At 37.1% G+C, this 19,191-nt stretch overlaps 1 protein-coding gene across 6 annotated transcripts in view; it reads left to right on the forward strand.

Annotated features, from left to right (window-relative positions):
- CACNA1D (calcium voltage-gated channel subunit alpha1 D) overlaps nt 1–19,191 on the forward strand; it is a 169,894-nt gene that overhangs the window by 63,393 nt on the left and 87,310 nt on the right. For 4 of the 6 annotated variants that reach the window (XM_071550760.1, XM_071550762.1, XM_071550763.1 and 1 more), the window contains exons 5-8: nt 3,597–3,739; nt 5,121–5,273; nt 6,191–6,387; nt 17,342–17,445. In XM_071550760.1, coding sequence (XP_071406861.1) covers nt 3,597–3,739; nt 5,121–5,273; nt 6,191–6,387; nt 17,342–17,445 — 597 coding nt within the window. Of the gene's footprint in view, nt 1–3,596; nt 3,740–5,120; nt 5,274–6,190; nt 6,388–16,756; nt 16,861–17,341; nt 17,446–19,191 lie in introns of all 6 variants that reach the window. The other 2 variants (XM_071550761.1, XM_071550765.1) reach the window with 1 other exon arrangement.

A 19,191-nucleotide genomic window follows, 5' to 3' on the forward strand; every position in this document is an offset into this window, starting at 1 on the left:
AAAAATTTAAAAGAAGTCCTAAAAGTTTTCAATGCTGTCTGTGCCTTTAGGCTGCACTGCACGATCAGCTTTGTAGTACAAGTTCCTAGGGAATTCTGAGTTCTGCTGGAGAGTTTTCCACAGTAGCCTTTCATAATCTTTTCCATCGATCTTTCAAGATAAACTGATGATGAAGGTTGATCTGTTGAGGGCCATACATTATTTCATTATTTGTTTATCTCTCTACTGAAGTCATGTGGAGTTCATCTATTATACAAAGAGCTCTGGGAGAACTCGAGTGTTTCGAAGTGAAGAGTGGTTGGGCAGGCAGAATTAACTGAGTGATTCCTTGACATTTGCAAAATCTAAAGGAAGCTGGACTTTGTTTTGGGATGCTGCATGTCAGGCCCCGGATACATGTATGACTTGGGCTTGCCTGGGTCAGAATATATGCTACAAATCACCCTGTGCACCTTGGTACAGCAGGAAACCCTGGGGAGTTTGCTCTTTGCTTCAGAGCTTGGGCCTTACACAGGGTTACAGAAGAGTGGGGAGTGGAACATCCCACACTTACATTACACACCTGCTTGTGATAAATAATTTTTGTCAGCAACTTCATGGCTGTACTACTTCATTAGGTCCTGTCTTCAGCTACCTGGGGAATGAATCTTTAGGGAAATATTCACCAACTTCCTAAATATTGTAGAGATTATATTAAGAAATGTTTTTGCAGTACTGTAAATTCTGTTTGCTGACAATATTTATTACCCAGAACATGGAGAACATTATCTATGTTTAACCTTGTATGTTGTAGTTGGCTTGCAAAGACAACCTTGACATGCAGTGTGCAGTTTTAATTTCAGTTTTAAGTTTCAACTGTATCAAGGGTTGTCTGTAATTGGAAAGGCTTAGAACTAACAGTGTATGCTGCCCTTTACTTGTGTCATTAAAGAAAACAAAAAAGATACAAAGTAAAGGAATTTGTAGTAAAGCATTTGAGCAAGTGCTTTAAATGCTGGATTTGTAACGATATGATTCAGAGATACTAAATGTTACTGAGAAGGATGTATTTGGGCCAGTTGCTTGGCATTCAGGCAGTTTTGGTCCAGGACTAAAATTTGTGTATAAATAGATCCTTCATCAGGTCAGGTCATTCTCAACAGATTGGCCTCTGTGCCTGAAGGGGAAGCTTGGTGGGCAGGTGTGGAGACTCACACACGAGCTCTGTTCTCTTGCCAAGCAGTCACTTGGATAGACTTCTTCCCTTTTGTCAAGTGACCACGGAGTTACAGTAACCCTGGAGCAGTCTAATTAACATGACCTCTATCTTTGGCTGTGTCCTAAATACATGATAACTAAAAAATTTTCCATTAACTCATAAAACACTCATTATTGGAGGCTAAATGTAGTTAGGACAAATGCTCACACTGAATTTGCTGAAAATATGAACAAAAAAAGGACTGCGAATTATTGAATACCTGAAATATCACACAAGATGAAGCTCTAGCTCAAACCCCATATTTTTGGAATATAGACTATTGTGTAGGTTGTCATCAGCCTACCTGTAAGACAAGGTGGACCCTTCATAACATGGCAAAACTGCAAGCAATGTTTTTGTTCTTTTAAGAAAGCATGGCCTACATGATTAAGCAAGCACAAGTCCCATTTATTTTATTTAATGAATACATAAAAGCCAAGTGAAAAATGGATTTTCATATATAACTCAAGTTGGATGTGGAATCACTTCTGGATCTGATTCTGTTTGATTGGCTTCAATGTGAAATTTCATTAGGTATTTTAATAGCTTTGAAAGAGCTGCCATGATGTCCTATATAAAAATATTGACATTTGCTCATGTGCTTTCTCAGCAAAAACTATAGCAGGCCAAATGCATTAATTAATCTTAATTATACCCAAGGAAAACTGTACAAGCAAAAGGGAAACATGTATAGAGACTCTTTTCCAAATCCAATGTGACATTTTAACTTTGGTAAACTGTACAGGAATGAAAACATAAATTACCATAAAGGAGATCAGTAGCTTTATATCTTAATGGCTTTATAGCAATGCCATATGTCCTGGTTTCAGCTGGCCAACATAAAGTGACAGAGCTGTAGACACAGCTGTGAATGTGATGCTTTTTCCTGTCTTTGTCACTTTGCTCTGTAACCAGAGCATGAATGACTTTGACTGCTCTACTGCTTGCCTGAATGCTATCTCACATAATTTCCATTGATTTCTGTGAAAGAATAAGGTACTGGTAGAGAAAGCTTTTATAGCACCTTCCTGTGCCTGTAGCCCTTTAATTTTCTGAATGTTGTATAAAGTGACAGGCTGAAAGCAGGTTCTCTGAAGTCAGGACTTGATTCACAAGTCTTTTAAAAAAGTGTCTGCCTTTAGAGCACAAATAGTCACTCTTGAAATTGTTGAGGTATCTCATTTTGGTGGAATTTTGCTTCTATTAAATTGCAGGACTGAATCAGGACCTGAAATACTGAGTGTCTGTTTTGGTTATAGCAGTATGGAGACTGCTGAGGTTCATTCAAACATCTTAGAGTCTTTGTGGATGGGTTTTGTTCTGGTGCAGACTGGGGCTGGGTATTGACTGAGATGAGTCAGTTGCTGACTTGGAGAAGGTAAAATCTCCAATATTCTACTTTAGGCAACCTATTAAATAATATATGATTTCAAGCAATTATCCAGCATGACCGGGTTGTTAACCAGAGTTGTGAAAACCTTTCATGAACAAAATAAACCCCTGCACATTTCAGGCATCCTTTACAACTGTGAAATGCTTTTCAGGGTTACAAAACTACTAACTTGATAGTCCTTCTGGGGGAAGTGCAGTTTTGCAACTACTGAGCTCGAGACTCTGTGCAAAGGATAATATAGTTTGTGCGATCCAGCCACAGTCTAGAAAACCATCTGAAACGGAGCTCCAAGTTAAAATCAGCTCGAGATTAATTTGTATTTCAAGCACTTGCATAACTTTAAATTGCTGTTAGAAGTGGGAAAGTAAAGTAAAACTCTTGTCTTCCAAGCTGTTCTAATGAACGACTAGTTCATTTCTGCAGGGAAAAAATGCAATATAATAAATGAGCCATCTGGGAATATATTTATCCTCAGAGGTATTATGTGTAAGAAAAATCTTTTTGGTGTTATTAAATGTTGAACTCTAATTATTTTTAATATATTCAGTTTCTGCTGACTGTATATAGAATATTGGAACTGCAGTGTCAGTTGGAGTTCACATATTCCACCAAAATTAAGACAGATGGTTTTAGTTGTTATCTCTTTTTTCCTCTAAAGAGAGGACAAGTTCCCCAAATGTTACAGCTGGAATGTTTGAACCAAAGTAGCTTCTTTTATTTAAAAGTAGCAAATTGTGCATACAAGTGAAATGCTAAGTTATTGGATGTGATCCTTGTTCTCTAGAGGGATTATAAACTCTTTCACTTCCTAACTCTTCCTGCCAGGATTTAGTGTATAAATACACCTCTCATTTGACATCTGAACAGTTTTCAGAATTATCTGCAGTTCAGGTAATTTCCAAAGTAAGATCTTTGATTACATGGTAAATGGACAGTGATGAACTTACCTTTTGTCTAATTTTCTAGATTATTTAGTGTAATATTGGAACAATTAACCAAAGAAACAGACGGTGGCAGCCACTCAGGTGGCAAACCTGGTGGCTTTGATGTCAAAGCCCTCAGAGCCTTTCGTGTCCTGCGACCTCTCCGGCTTGTATCAGGAGTGCCCAGTAAGCTCTTCTCTATTTAATGCCATTGCAATGACTACAGTAACTGCTCTGATTATCTCACTTTCTTCTTTCAGGCACTGACAGAAATGAGAGAACAAAAACTCAACTTTATACTATCTAGTTCTGTATATAAAGTGAATTTCAAGATGAATGCTACCCTATTTCAAGTCGAACAAGGGATTGTGAATTCAGTCAGTGTATGATCTTCTTACACAGTTCAATAGGCAGACAGGGGAATACACTTCCTTTTTAGGAGCTTTATATGAAAGTAAATTACATGTTAAAATGTTAAAACCCCAGAAAATAAAATCCAGATTTTTTTTTCAAATTCTAAAAGCCTGCAGATCTGAAAGTGTAGGTGGTCCTAAAATAGTTTATATGTTGGGAAGTGTATGCCAAAGCACATTACACATTTTGTATTTCCTGCCCCCTCCAATGCACATGAATGCCTTCTGCTTATCTCAGTAGAGCTCACAGATAAATTAGGAAACCTAAAAAGTAGAACAATATTGTTTAAAGAAAGCAATTGAATTTTCTGATAATCTATCCTGTTTTAATACATTATTGATGTTATTTGGGCTGAATACAAGGTTCATAGCTTGCAATTCAGCTCTTTCCAAGACATCCAAAGGAAGAAAGCTACTTCTGTGTTTATTATGTCATCATCTGTTACATGGAAATGATCACAATTTTGTATATTCAGCAAAAGGACTTTGGTAAGGACAGAATCAGGCCTATGAAATGCCAGGAAGGAAGTAAATTAAAAGTGAGGCATATTTTGCTCTCATTGGTACTGTGGCAGCTTCATTACTCTGGGATTCACTTGTTTTGGTAAAGGCAAAATTTGGACAAATATTTAATTGAGAAAATGGAGTAGTTCTGAAAGCAAGGTGAGGAATAAATGGAGTAAGTTTGTTCAGAGTACAACTGTGTTTTCCCGGGTAACTGTATTTTTCTCTCCAGACCAAACCCACAGTTCTGCAATTGGATGACTGTACATTTTCTCAGGACTTTCCACAAAATTGTGGTTGTAGCACAGAACTTCCTAAAGGTGATATAAATGACCTACAGACACACACTGACTACATGCCCTTTCTTTCTAAAAAAACCATAGAGTCTGGTGATACATTTCAAATACTGACTTCTGTTACATAACAGAAGAAATAATTAGTCAGAAAGTTGTAGATTCTTATGAAGTTTTTTGTTACAGGAACATTTGGTGGTTCTGGGCAGTAGAATTTTTTTTAAAAACTTATCTCTGCATGTCTATCATTAATTTCTAATAATGTATAATTATGGAAAATTTGGTAGGGCAAGATAGAGAAATGTGGCTTATCTTGTATAATTTTTCTTTTTCTTTTTTTTTTTTTTCCCCTTTCAGGTTTACAAGTTGTCCTGAACTCCATTATAAAAGCCATGGTCCCCCTCCTCCATATTGCCCTTTTGGTATTGTTTGTAATCATAATCTATGCTATTATAGGATTGGAACTTTTTATTGGAAAAATGCACAAATCTTGTTTTCTTATTGATTCAGGTGAGTAATGAAACTCTTGACTAAAATAAAGGTTTGACTGTATTTTCTTTCAAATCTGTGGGATTTCAGTTTGGAATAGAACCAGGGGCCAAAGCACTGAAACTTCTGTAACTCCATTTTACAGTGTGGATCATAATTTTAGGAGGAGTGTATTCAATCAAAACAAAACAAAACCACCACCAAACCCATAAAAAATTAAGCTACTCAGAATCTAGAACATGGTCTGAATAGGTTTTAATTTCTGTTATTTGTAGCTTAAATGTCAGCTGTGAAAATAATAAGGGGGATTATCTCTAAGTCACAACTCATTTGCTTTTTCTCATCTCTGGTTACTGAAAAGGGAAGGTATAGTTTGCTGAGCTCTAATTTGAGAGTTTTTCCTTCAGGATTTTGGCAGTATGATAAGAAGTACAGTTCTGAAATGAGTAAAGTAAGAAAACAGTGTTCCTCCATTCACGTGAAGTGGGGAAATCAAAGTGTGTGCTGTGGGAGAATTTTGAAGGAGTGAAACCTCAAGAGGAAGAGATCTTATCTGGTGGCTAAGGGTGCTTTTCTGTCAGCTAAGTAATGAAGAGGATGATGGGTAGGAATTAGATCTCTTTTCCTTAACGGTCCTTTTGTTGGTGGCAGAGAGTGAAGTAACAGCAATGAAGAGGAAAATTGTCACCATGAAGAGCTTCTAAAAAATGTTGTATTATGACATGCTTCTTTCTACTGCTTAATTATTCAAGCTCTTGTGTACCCTGCTTAGATTAACCCATTTTTAAGTTGTAAAGCCCAAATGTGAGAGACACTCAAAGCTCCCTTGTGTTACCTTTCTCAGCTTGAATTCTGAATTTCTGTTACAACGGGGTTGATATTTCATAAACTCACAAGAAGTTGAGAACTCAGTGTGATGATTTGTGGTCACTTTTCAGATATACTTGTTGAAGAAGATCCAGCACCTTGTGCATTCTCAGGGAACGGACGTCAGTGTGTCATGAATGGCACTGAATGTAAGGGTGGATGGGTTGGGCCCAACGGAGGCATAACCAACTTCGACAACTTTGCATTTGCAATGTTGACCGTGTTCCAGTGCATAACCATGGAAGGATGGACAGATGTGTTGTACTGGGTAAGTTCATAACTCACTGAGCTTTACTTACTTTTAACCAAGCTTTTGTGTTCGGGTGAGAATTGAGCTGTGTTTTCCAATTCTGTCAGCAGGAAATCTCAGTGAGTTTTTCAGGACACAAGCTCAGCTGCACACTCTTTCCAGTCACACATGTTACTGGACTCCTCAGGCTAAAGAGATATTTTAATAACAAATTTATTCATTGCTTATTTGAGGGTTTTTTTGCCTATTCCATTTGGATAAATGTAGAACTACATTTATGTCCTTTGGACTAGCCTTTTCTCATGTGAGCCTACAGATATTAAGTATGTCTTCACTGATTAGGCTTAAGAGCTCTCTTTATGCAGTATTTCTGCAGAATTTTTCACAATGTTAACATAAATTAGAAAAAGGAAGCTCTCCACTGTCATTGCTTGCCATGGGGACTGCAAACCATTTGTTAACCATTCAGAAACAACAAATTACAAGAGCTGTGACCCTGATGTCATCTCCATAGAAGCAGCAAAAGGTATTGAAAAACCTGTGTAAATCCTCACCTTTAAATGCTCCTTTGGCATAAGCTATGCTACCTCCACAGTCTTGCAACATAAACAGTCAGATGGACCCAGGCTGGGAAACGGAAGATTTATTTAGTCCTGATTGTCCAAATGAGAATAGAGGAAAATGAACACACATTTCTAAAGGAATAGTCTCCTAAATATACAGAAACATTTCTCTGCTTGACCACATTCCAGTCTAAGGGACATTACATTCTTTTGTGAATCTGTAAGCATCTAAACATCTGATGTGGGTGATTTGTCCAAGGTTGTTCAAGAAGCCAGTGACAGAACCTACTGAACATCAGTGAGAACATTCTCTACTACTTGGTACTCAGCAGTAAGTCTTTGCAGCAATTAGAAGCTCACAATCTTGTAACTCTAACAGTTCAAATGTTGGAAAATATTTATAGAAGAAGAAAAGGATTACTAGCCAGGATTACTGTTAGCAAGATGTGACATGTATGAGATCTCAGGATGTATCTTAATGGAACTCCAGGTTATGTTGCCACCAGTAGCTCACATGGTGAATTTGTTTCTTTGGCCAACTGGGACTATTTACTGTTATTATCTGTTGTGGAGTACTGGATGCATTTAAGGATCCAGTATTACCCAGTGAATGAAAATATAATTTTATGTGGTCATTTATTGCAAATCAAGGTGAAATAAGCTGTTGCTAAAATGTTTAGCATCAGAATGTAGTTTCAGATAAAATCCATGGTACTGGAGTATAGAATATGGAGATGTTTTAGGATTATGTTAGTGTTCAAGATAATTAAGATGGTAAATGGACGTTCTTTTAGGATTGAAAGACCAAAAGAAAAAAGGCAAATATGAATATCTGCTTCCACTGTCTGTTATCAGAGATATAAAACCATATTGTAATAAAAGAATATTCCAAGAATCAAAGGCAGCCATTTTAGCTTGATGTGCATGAGTTTTATGAGTTGGTTTTTACCTAGAAATCCATTGATGATACCCAGACTAAATGAGTTTTATACAAAACAAACAAATAAAATGAAACCCATAAATATTAGAAACTGCCCAAAATTCTGATTTCTATTGGGTCACTGTGTGAACAGTGAGATACATTATGTAGGCTTCTCTTGCTAGCAGGTGTAATCTGAGGGGGTGCAATATGTACCGTGTTTGCATCGTGCTCTGTGCCGTTCTGTCAGCAGCAATGACAGCTGACAATGACAGCTCCCAATAGCACTCCCTGGCACAGCTCGTTAGCACCTGGTTAACGGCAGTGAACTTGGTTTAAAAATTCTCCAAGCACCAATAATGATCTTTCACTTATGCATATCTATTATAAGTTGAGGCTTTGCTCCTGCTACTGCTGGGCACCCCTCAGATGGTGGGGACTCACGTGGGCATCCTGCTGCTCACCTGGTTGGATCTGAGTCCCATATGTCTTACTGTTTTTTAGTGTCTGTACCTGGGTACTTTGCTCTCTCTAACTTAGTTGCAGCTCACTGGATAGCAGATATTGCAGGTTTAATCCACAAGAAATATGATTCCTTAGTGCCAAAGGACAGACTTGAGAGGTTGAGGGGTAGTGTCCTTGTTTTCACCAGCCAGTGCAACATGTATGTTGTGTTTGTGGCTGCACATCTCTGTATCTTCATTTGTATCAGGACTGGGTTTGTTCCCAGTCACAGTCCTTTCTGTTTGCTCTCAAGCCGTAAGTGAAGGCTCATGTTATGAGTTTTGGATTCCAGGGCATTCCTTGTTATTGGTCAAGTGGCAGCTTCTGTGTGCCCAAGTTTCTGATGCTCTGGCTCATGTTCTAAAGCTGAGAGCATAGTACTCTGCCTCATTTCCAATTTCTGCTAGCAAGCTCTCAAGACTTATAAAAATTTGAACCTGCATTTGCATATCTGGCTCTACATTTTTCCCACATCTTTGAAACATCTAGATGTAGAGTCTATTAATGGCAAACAAGGATTTTGTAAATTGCTTTTTATTTTTGGCTGTTTCACTCAATATGAAGGAATACAGATAATGAGCAGTGATACTTGCCAGCAAAACCCCCAATTTTCCCATGAGTACCAAAATTATCACATTTAATTCTTCTTGTTTTCACCATAGTGAAGTTATCTTTAGTTACTACACTAGAACAATCTACACTGACACTACTGTAACTGGAATCAGAGATTGGCAGAGCCTCTGTGCAACCACCTTGATTGGATGGGTTGCCAACAGAGTTGAATCAATGGTGGAACAACTTAGTGGCTTCTGAATTTTGCTAGCTCGATTTTATGGACAGATGTTACATTACTAACTCAGATGTTACCAGCTCCTCGGTTCTCTGACACCTGGTTATCCCTGTTCAGATTGTTCTGGAGATTTTTGAGATTGAAGCCCTCAAGCTGAAATTGCTGAATAATGATACATTGATGTCTTAAATGGTTTTGCCTATTAATACACCTACTGATATGTTAACAAGATATTCTTTTAAGGATTCATGTTCAAAATACTCAGTTCATTACTTGAAATGTCTAAGCAATCTCAAATATATCTAAAACTCGCATAAGATTTAAGGAAAGGGATGTCAGGGTTTTTTAATATACTCTTTACTGATATGTCAACTTTTTAAAACTCTGTTATTAGTTTTTGCTAATAACGTATATTATCATCAAAGAAATACTTCATTCATAATTTCTCTGCTTTTACAATAAAAGAGTGTGCACTTAGGAATCTGTTTCTTGCTTTAGAAAGCTTTATATTCCTCAATATATTTCCTAAAGCATCTTAGAACATCTGAAGAAAATCCATCATTTCTCTAGCACAGTCTGTTTAGGCTGCACTGCACTTTGCCTATGTCTATATGTCCTTCTGCATACGTGTCTTCACATTCATTGCAATAATGTCACTGCAAGTAACATACTGAGATAGAAAAGACTGTATTAGTATTTCTTTAAGTGCATTTCCATAAGCAAGTGCAAGAACTGTGGCTTCCTTACCAGCTTCTCAAAAGTACAAGGCAATTTTCTTTGCTATGCATGAACTAAAAGGTAGAAAATCACTGTATTTATTTTCTAACTAGATGAGAATTCAAAAAAATTATACCTCCCACATCATCCTATGGTAGAAAAAGAGAACAATTACAATAATAAAGCAATGTATTGATTTTTCAGAATGTCAGAGATGATCAGGAACCCAATCATTTACTCCTGACACTTTTTAGAATGCTCCTTGTTCAGGAATCTTTAAGGACAGCTTACTTAGAAGTATTGTAAGGTGGTATAGAATACTTGAAACCAACTGATGTGCAGCCAAAGATTTTTCCTAAGCATAAGGAAATATTTTACAAATATATCTCACAAGAAAACCTCTTGGCTTATTCACAAAATGTATTATTAGGCTATAAACAAAGAGCTGCAGAAGATAAGTATTAGTATTATTAAAACTGTCATCAGAGTGCTGAGGAGTCTCCTAAAAAAAACTTTTCAAAAAATGCAACCAATAGTTAAAGAAACAATAATGCTCTAGGACTTTGGATTGAGTGGTTTAACAAGCCAATGGGAATCACTTGCTGATGGTGATTTAATCCATGTTGGTCCCATCCACCTGCAAAAAGGGAAGGCATGTTACTGACCCAAACAATACTTGTCAGCAATGAATTTCATATTTTCATCTGAGAGAAGTCAAAGAACACTTGACAGCTTTTTTCCTTTTGTAAATCAGTTGCAAATATTCAGCAATGTTAAAAATTGTGAGGAAACATGCCAAAAAATTTGCAGAAAATACTTAACTTTTTCCTGTTACATACCTAAGGACAGCTGAATGCTGCTCTGCTGACATCAGTCAGCCCAACCTCAGGTCATCTAAGGGAGACTCTTCAGTGGAACAAGTCAGCCCATCCCCAAAGGCACCGATGTGCTGCATGCTCAGTGCTCCCAGCCCTCCATGTCTACAGAGCCAGAAATTTAACACATGATACTCAGCTGGAGAAAGAGGGATAGAAATTTTGCATGACAGCGCTAGTACACTGCATAAATCTCACTAAAGAGGCAGGCATGGTAGGCAGAGTGTTTGCAATTTGAGTGTTAATTACTTGAGTCCAGGTTCATGTTAAAATCTGGCCTATCCCCCCTACCTTTAAGGTAATGATTGAGACTAATTACCTTTTTCTGTTCTCTAGTGATAATAAGCTCCAAATCAACCAATTTTAGATTGGAAAGAGACAGGACTTAATCTCAGAGAGTAAAAGGAATGATCAAATTCAGACATGAAAACAGAGCGACCAAGCCAAGGAATATACATGTTAAGAGGTTGAATTAGGATCAGGGAGATGATCATGTAGTATAATTTTTTTCCAATTAGAATCTTAACACAGACCCACTTGAGGATTTTAAACTACCTCACAAGGAAATATCTTTCCCATGAAGTGAACTTGATTGACTTTGACAAGTTATCTTGTATCTCAGTCTTAGCTGCCTGCTGACCTGTACTGCAGTCAAAGTGTGGAACTAATTTCTTGTCACAGATCATTGCAAACACTAAAATGAACTTACTATTTCTCCCTAAAAATTTTTAAATAAATATGGATAGAAACTGGATTAGAAATAAAGGGTAGACTTCAGGTAGTGCTTAGAATTCCACTGGGCAAATAGCTAGAGTTTCTTCCAAAAACACAAGAAGCAAACAATGATTTTAAAACCATCCTAGTTCCCAGTCTGTCCCAAGATTACAGTTTAGTAAATAAATTCAGATCTCCCTTGAGTCTCTGGAGTTTGGTCCTTACTGCTACATAAACTAAGGTAATAATTTTACCTCATCTTACTGAATATCGTATGTTTTTATCCTTGCTTTTTTTTGTATCCTGCATATGGGAAATATTAAACACATCCAATTGTTATATAATGTTGTATGGTATATGTATAGGTGGCATAACAGATTTAAAAAATGTGTTTAGTATGTATCACTAAAGTGGATAGAATTTGTTCATTTTAATGCATGGTAGCAAAACATTTAAAAAGTAAACACTGTTCACATTAATTACTCTAAGGGGGTCTATGTGTCTTTATGCCAACTTTGATGCCTGAGCCATGGAATTCTGATTTTCCAGTTGTTGCTGAGCTGAAATGCTTAACAAAGCAGTGGGCTCAGTGCACATCCCATCAGTGCATCTCTTCTCAATTCAGTGTCGGCAGCACAACAAAGATGAGTTTGTCAACCAGGAGAATGTCTGGGAAATTATCGCTTTGACTCCAGAACCCAGATAAGATTAAATATAAAATTACACACTATTACAAACTAACCTGGAGCCTGCTATGTTTCGAGCACAACCTGTTTTAAGTCAGCTCTAAGTTAACTCCACTTCAGCCAAGAATATCTCAGGACAAACCCCTTGAAATCAGGAGGCTTTGAAAAGCTCTCTGGTGTGCTCTACACTAAGCAGGATAAATAGCCTGATCTGGGGTTTATTGAACCTCCATTGCATGCTTTGAAGAGTGTAGGGTTAGTCCAACTTCACAAAATGCTGATTTCTCAAGAATTTTTACACCTGTCAAGAGACTGAGTCTGTCAGTCTTAAAATTTTTTAAGATGATTGAGTAGATTCTAGGTAGCAATAAGTAAACCCACAAGTTATGTGTCTGTTGGAATGTCAAGAAAAGAGGAAGGTAAAATTGAAACCTAAGGAAGCTAAGAAACTTAACAAGCTCAAGAGAGTTTGAAACATTGTAGAAAATAATTCAGAATACATTTGTGCATCAGCTCATTGCATTTGTAATAATTCAAATGCAGGATTAGGGGTGTTACTGCATTGCTTTATCATTATCCCCAGTCAGGGCTTATATTAATTAATGCATACAAAGGGATTGCAACACTTTTCAGTAGAATACCAGTAAGACCTTGATTTGCCTGCAATTGCATGTGAGGATTTTACTCGCTATTACCACAGATAGGGATAAGTGAGATTTTAATGATTTGTAATTGATGTTTTGAATTGGAGTGTGCCGTCTGCTGCTGCGTAGTACTAAGGGTTATGTCTGCCACAAATTTGACTTTCTCCCCATTTCACTTCAGAGTCTTGATCTCTGATCATTTATGCTGCATTGTAACAATAATTGACTCCAACTACAGCACAGCTAACAAGATAATTCTCTCCAAATGCCAGATGAGGCAGTTTCAGACTATAGCAAGTTTGCCCTGTTGGCACAATTCTTCAGGACTGCAGACATACACTCACATATATATGTAAATATAAAGAGCCAAATAGACAACATGTAGTAAACATCTACCCCTATGATGAAACAGAATTAAGGGATATGAAAAATACTTTGTCCTTTGTCTCATCCATCGTCTCATCTGTCCTCTGGTTGATGTTGTAGACAAACTAATTAGAACTGAAATTCAAGCAGTAAGACTAGATCTGGAAAAAGGCATAAAAGGGCAAGAACCATCATACTTGGTGGTGTCCCTGTAAGAGGTGTTACAAAAGCCAAAAGCCTCATGGCCTCAAAGAGACAGGACCAGTCCATTGAGAGCTATTAAATATGACACCTTCTTTGGTGTACTACATCCCTGGGCCACAGAGCAAGGGAGTCTTGCAAGACATTTTGCTTAGGATTTGAGATGTGATATCTCCTTGAATTTCTGGTGTTTAGCATAATTCAAGGGGTTTTAATGCTTATGTTTCTTATTTATAACTTCTAATACATTTGGCATTTGTATCTTTAACTCTTTTATTCTGCTCTTTGTGTGAGAAGTCAGCATTAATCCTTTTGAATGAATATATCTTGTTGCTGAGGATGGACATTTTCCTGTACTCATGTATTAACCAAGTTCTGTCTTAGTCTTTAATCAGAAGGCAAATCAACTCCTTTAATCTTTCTTTAATTGAAAGTTATGGAAAATGGCTTTTGACATGCATGAAATAAGCAGCAAAGTTTTCCAAAAGGAAAAGACTTCTTTTTATACTTTGATCTTTGGTATTAATGCAATCTGAAATATTGCTTCATGAGTAGAAATTACAGTGCATTGCTGGAGTAGTTTAATTACATCTAGAATTAAATGATAAAGTTGAGTAGAGTGCAGTTTCAGGCTGCTCTTAAGAATTCAACCTTAGATCACTGCCAAGGTGTTCTTCTAGGTTCAGGTGTTCCTGAATTATGGAATGCTTTTGAATTAACTCAGCATCTGCCCAGACTGAAGCATTTTTTTCCAGTACTGGTTAGCCGCAGTTTCCAATTTTTACCTCACAAGGCATCAGTCCTGGATAGATTAGCCTGAAACATTGGACTTAAAATCAAAATGCATAAATGAAAAGGAGTTTTTGTATGTTGCACACTATAAAGTGAAGGAAGGAAAAGCAAATATCAGTTGCTCCTGCTACTGGAGCCTTTATGACAGAGCATGAGAATTTCAGCTTTGCTCCTGGGTGACTGCTTGAGTGCAATGCCTGACTGCTCCAGTGTGTTCTCTTTGTGAGCAAAAGGAGAGTTGCATTGCAGCGACTCCCAGAGCTCCAATTTCTCAAAATAAAGTTGCAAATATTAATATTTCAGATTTTTCACAAAGATACATAGGAGGAAATTGTTCACAGTGAAACCAGATGAATTTGTTTTCAGTCTGGTGACTTGCAAACAACTGCTTGCTGGGGGGATAGTTCAGTTAGATGCAAAATGAATTCATATGTACTTGAAATTTAATTAAAATGTTTGCTCTGATCAGTTATTGTTGGAGAAACACTTTGCCTGTGTGGCATGAGCCTTGTCTATTAAACAAACTTGATCCTAAAATAATAAAATAATTATGACTATACTTAAAAAAACCTAGTAAATTTTATTCTTAAACCACAAGGGCAGATGCCTGTGCTTCAAAGAAAGTGCAAAGGGACGAAGCAGAAATTCAGTCTGGGCAGTGGGAGGTTTTACCCATTACCTCAAGATTTTTTTTTGCTGGGATTCCTCAAATGTAGGGACTTGCTCTGAGGGAAGGGGTGTGAATGATGAAACAATTCTCCTTAACACAGCCCCAGGCATGGAAGGGTTGCTAAAAGCTTTGCCCAGCAGACCCAGCAGAATGTGTTGCTGCAGTGGCAGCTCTGGGGCAGAGTGTGTGTGCCAAGGGGAGATGCAGAACTGGACTATGGACACTTGGGATCTTTTGAACTGAAGGAATGATCCCAACCTTTCTGAATGGTTATAACCCTCCTCCATGTCAACTTGTCCAAAATTCAGCTCTGTTGAAACTAATGTAAAAAACCCCATCCAAATCAAACAGATTTGATCAATAGATCAAGTTTTCTTTTTGTTTCTCCCCGTGACAAGTCAAAGTAATTTTAAGTTGCTTTTCTGTACCACAGTTCAATTGCAAAAGCATTTTAAATGAAGATACATAGATTATTTTCAAAGGTGCATGAAAAAGCTGTGTAAAATGATCTTCCTCAGTTACTTGGGAAGTTTGTTTACTTTAGTGAGGTATAAACTGGCATTAATACAAATCACCACTGAAGAAAAGTGTCTGTGGGCCTTAGCTGCAAAGACTTAATGCATGTGCTTCTCTCTGATCATCCATGGGGCCACCCTGCAGAAACTGATATAGGAATAAAAGACTGAGGAAAAAACAATAAGTAATTTTGAAAAATGTTTGTTCCCATGTTTAATAGGTTTTTTCCAACAGAGATGTTAAGGACAGGAGTCGAACTTGACTAGCCAAAGAGCTCAAAGCCTAATCACAAGTTTCAGATACAACAAACACAGCGGCACTCACAGAAGAGAAAACAGATTTGTGAAAAGATTGTTTTACAACCCCATATCTAATTTTTATTATCTGCTGAATTTTGTGGCTAAAAACATCTGAAGAAGAGTCTAATGCAAACTTGTCAGTATAAATAAAGAAGCCAGAATAATTCCTTTTCAAGAAGAAACATTTCCACAAAGTTTCATGTCAGAATTATTGTTATAATTTATCAAAATGTCTTTTTGCACCTGAATGCTACACACTACATCAAATTTCCATGGCTTAAAAACCTATTTTCTGAATAGACCTTTTTACATCTCCATGGGTATATTTCTCAAGTCATCCTTTAATAGGTATAATGAGTTGGCTAAGAATAGACAAAGAGTTCTGTATAGAAAACTTTGTGTGTTTATAAAGAGTGTATTTGCTGCACAGTTACTTCAACCTCACTTTCAGAAAACATTTATCAGCGGTGACTTTTTAAAATTTATTGAACCTTGACCTTGATATAATTTGTGTTTACAAATGTTTCTGGAGTGTTTCCATTAAGTTTTTAAAATTTGTTTTCAATTTTTCATTTTCCTGAAGTTGCATTCATGTTTTTACATTAGTTTATTCTCATTTGTTTCTTTTTGAATGAATTTAAAATGCCTGACTGCACCTGACTAATCTTTCAGGAAAAAAACTACTGGAATTCCATGTTACAGTAAAAGTAATATTGCTTATGCTGTTGAGAAACATATTGCTGTTTGTGTTGTCAAATGATCATTCGTGTAGATAGGATATAAATGAGTTAAAAGTCAAAATACTTCAATATACTTTGTGATCGTTTTAATTAGAGATCTGAAATTTAATTTCTTTTCTCAGTCTTAAAGGGCAGAACTATTGCAGTGTCCTGTTTATGTTTGATAATATTTGATTTGAATCCTAGGTTCAATCCACATTTTGTTTTAGGGTATGATTAGAAACACAAAGTGAATGTGGCCAGTGCCGCCTTTTCACACGGTTCTTCTTTTCATTACTGAAGGAATGCACAGAATGTTTTCTAACCTGAATGATCAAATTCTCCTTTTCTCTGACTCTTCATTGCTGTTAATATAGTGATCTACTCTATAAGATCATCTTATTTCTTGCAGATGAATGATGCTATGGGATTTGAATTGCCATGGGTGTATTTTGTCAGTCTCGTCATCTTTGGGTCATTTTTCGTACTAAATCTTGTTCTTGGTGTATTGAGCGGGTAAGCAGACACCTTTTTCATCATGAAAGCAGAGTCCTGAATTCAGCTGCCAGGAACACACAGGTTATCTTGTACAGGTGAGGCTTCAGTTGTGATGACGTCTTTTAATAAACCTCTATTACTTTCTCCTCTAATTAGAACAGAACAGATTTTCTGTAGTTATACAGAATACAAATAACACAAAACCACCAAAGTCAGAGTTTAGACCCATCAGTAAATATTCTTCATGTTCTGCTTTGTGGAAAAGTTATAAAAATAACTTGTAATTCTCATGCACTCACTTAAGTGTTATTTCAATTAATCTTCTAAGGCATCACATCTACAACAGAATTTGGGTAAGTAAATTTAAACAATTGTTCATTCCCTTTTTAAAGAACTGGATAAGCCATAAATGTCAAACCTATGTGATCTGGCAGCTGCACAAAGGACTCTGCTGTTTAGTAAATGACTGAATCATAACTTATTTCCTTACGTTTTACAGGTAAATGATGCAATAGGATGTGAATGGCCATGGATCTATTTTGTTAGTCTTATCATCCTTGGCTCATTTTTCGTACTTAACCTGGTTCTTGGTGTACTTAGTGGGTAAGCAGTTGAGTTAACATTGTGAATGCTGCTGCTGCTGCTACTTGTCAGATGCCTCTGCATTTACTGCAGCTTCTCAGCAATGGCTTTTTTGCATGCACTTGAGATTCTAATGTCATCCTACCAGTGTTTGCTCTCTGGACTGAACTGTGTGATTCTACTGCCTGTATCTGTCTTGACATCACGCTCACCATGCTTGCCAAAAGTACTCATTCAATGAGGCACTAATATCCTTATTCTATAATATTCCTGCAGGGAAGAACATTTTGCCCACAAAGATGGGTGGTGCACCTGTACAAATATTCTGCCCTGCAGTTATATACAAGTGTCTTTTTTCTGAAAGACCAACTTTTGCTTTTGTTCAAATAGTCATAAAGAAATTGAAGTGTTGTTTTTGATTACCAGTAACATATTTGGCATAAAATTTTTCAGAAGATTTTTAATGGGAGCTCCAAGGTCTGTCTTGCAGAAGGAATGTGACTGTGCTACCCTGACACAAAGTGGTTAGTGCTTCCTGAGGTGTTGAGCTGTGAACTGCTGTGACAACCTGCACGAGGAGGCTGATCCCTTTATCAATAACCAAGTATCAATTTAATGTAGTCAGTGGGATGTTGTCACAGCTTTTCATTGGTTTGTGAACTTCAGGCTCCAGCCAAGAAAACTGAAGTCATGTCAGTTGTAGCTGTATATGTGCTTTAGAACTGTAGTTTATAACAAGAGTTTGTCAGGTTTTCTTCTTACAAGACTCCCTTACTTGAGGTTGCAACTCCATTTCCTTTGCTGTTTCCTGGTTTCTAACATGCTTGGACTTGGGAAACTCCAGTTTAGGGTCAAGATGCTTTTTGATAAATACATAAAAGATGCTGCTAGCATTTGAATACTAAAAAGAAAATAATTACAGTAGTATGTATAAGCTTTTATTTTGCCAGAACAATATTGCTTGCTGGGTAGCTCAGGCAATCTGGGCCATCTCTCTCAGCGAACAGGTTTTCTCCTGAGCAGAAAGCAGCCTGACCCTGCTGCTGATGGTGCCATCAGGCTGCTGGGGGTGTGTGCAGCCCCATCCACATCTGTGCCACATTGTGTGCTAGATTTGAAAGAAATCATAATGCATTATTATATTCCTGGAAATCAGATAAACTAACAAAATTTCCAGTTGTTGATGTAACTGTGTTACAGGAGCATTTTTATCCGATGAGTGGTTTTACAGCGTGCTTTCTAAAATTTTAAATTGTTCATCTGTGACAGATTTACTGTTGCACACAGGAAATAGGGAAAGCATAGGTTTACCTTACTGTCAGAATTACTTTACAAAGCAGATATTTAAAAGCCAAGAGGCAGAGTTAAAACCCCATTGCTGATTTTTAGGGTTAATCTCTTCCTCCCAAGACCTATCCTATAAAGTCTGATATATACAGTCCTATCAGCTTTGTTTAAGCCAAGGACAAATGTGTAAATTGTTATAAAACTAAGGGGCTAAATTTCAGCCACACTGGTCAAACATAATAAAGAGAAGGACAGATAAATTGCAGTGTAATTTGTTTTTTTCTTTTCATGCTGTTACCTAATGTTGCTGTGTGACCAGACTTTGCACTGAAGTCATTAGAGGATTAGGCTCTTCCAGTTCCTTCCCTGGCCCTTAAGAAGGTCATAAGCACCAATTAGTTTTCTTCCTGTCATGTGAAGGTGCTTGGTAACAGATAAATATTCCTGTTTTTCCTTCCATGACTCAAATTTTTATCTGTT

The sequence above is a fragment of the Pithys albifrons genome, chromosome 3 (assembly GCF_047495875.1).
Source record: "Pithys albifrons albifrons isolate INPA30051 chromosome 3, PitAlb_v1, whole genome shotgun sequence".
Lineage (NCBI taxonomy): Eukaryota > Metazoa > Chordata > Aves > Passeriformes > Thamnophilidae > Pithys > Pithys albifrons.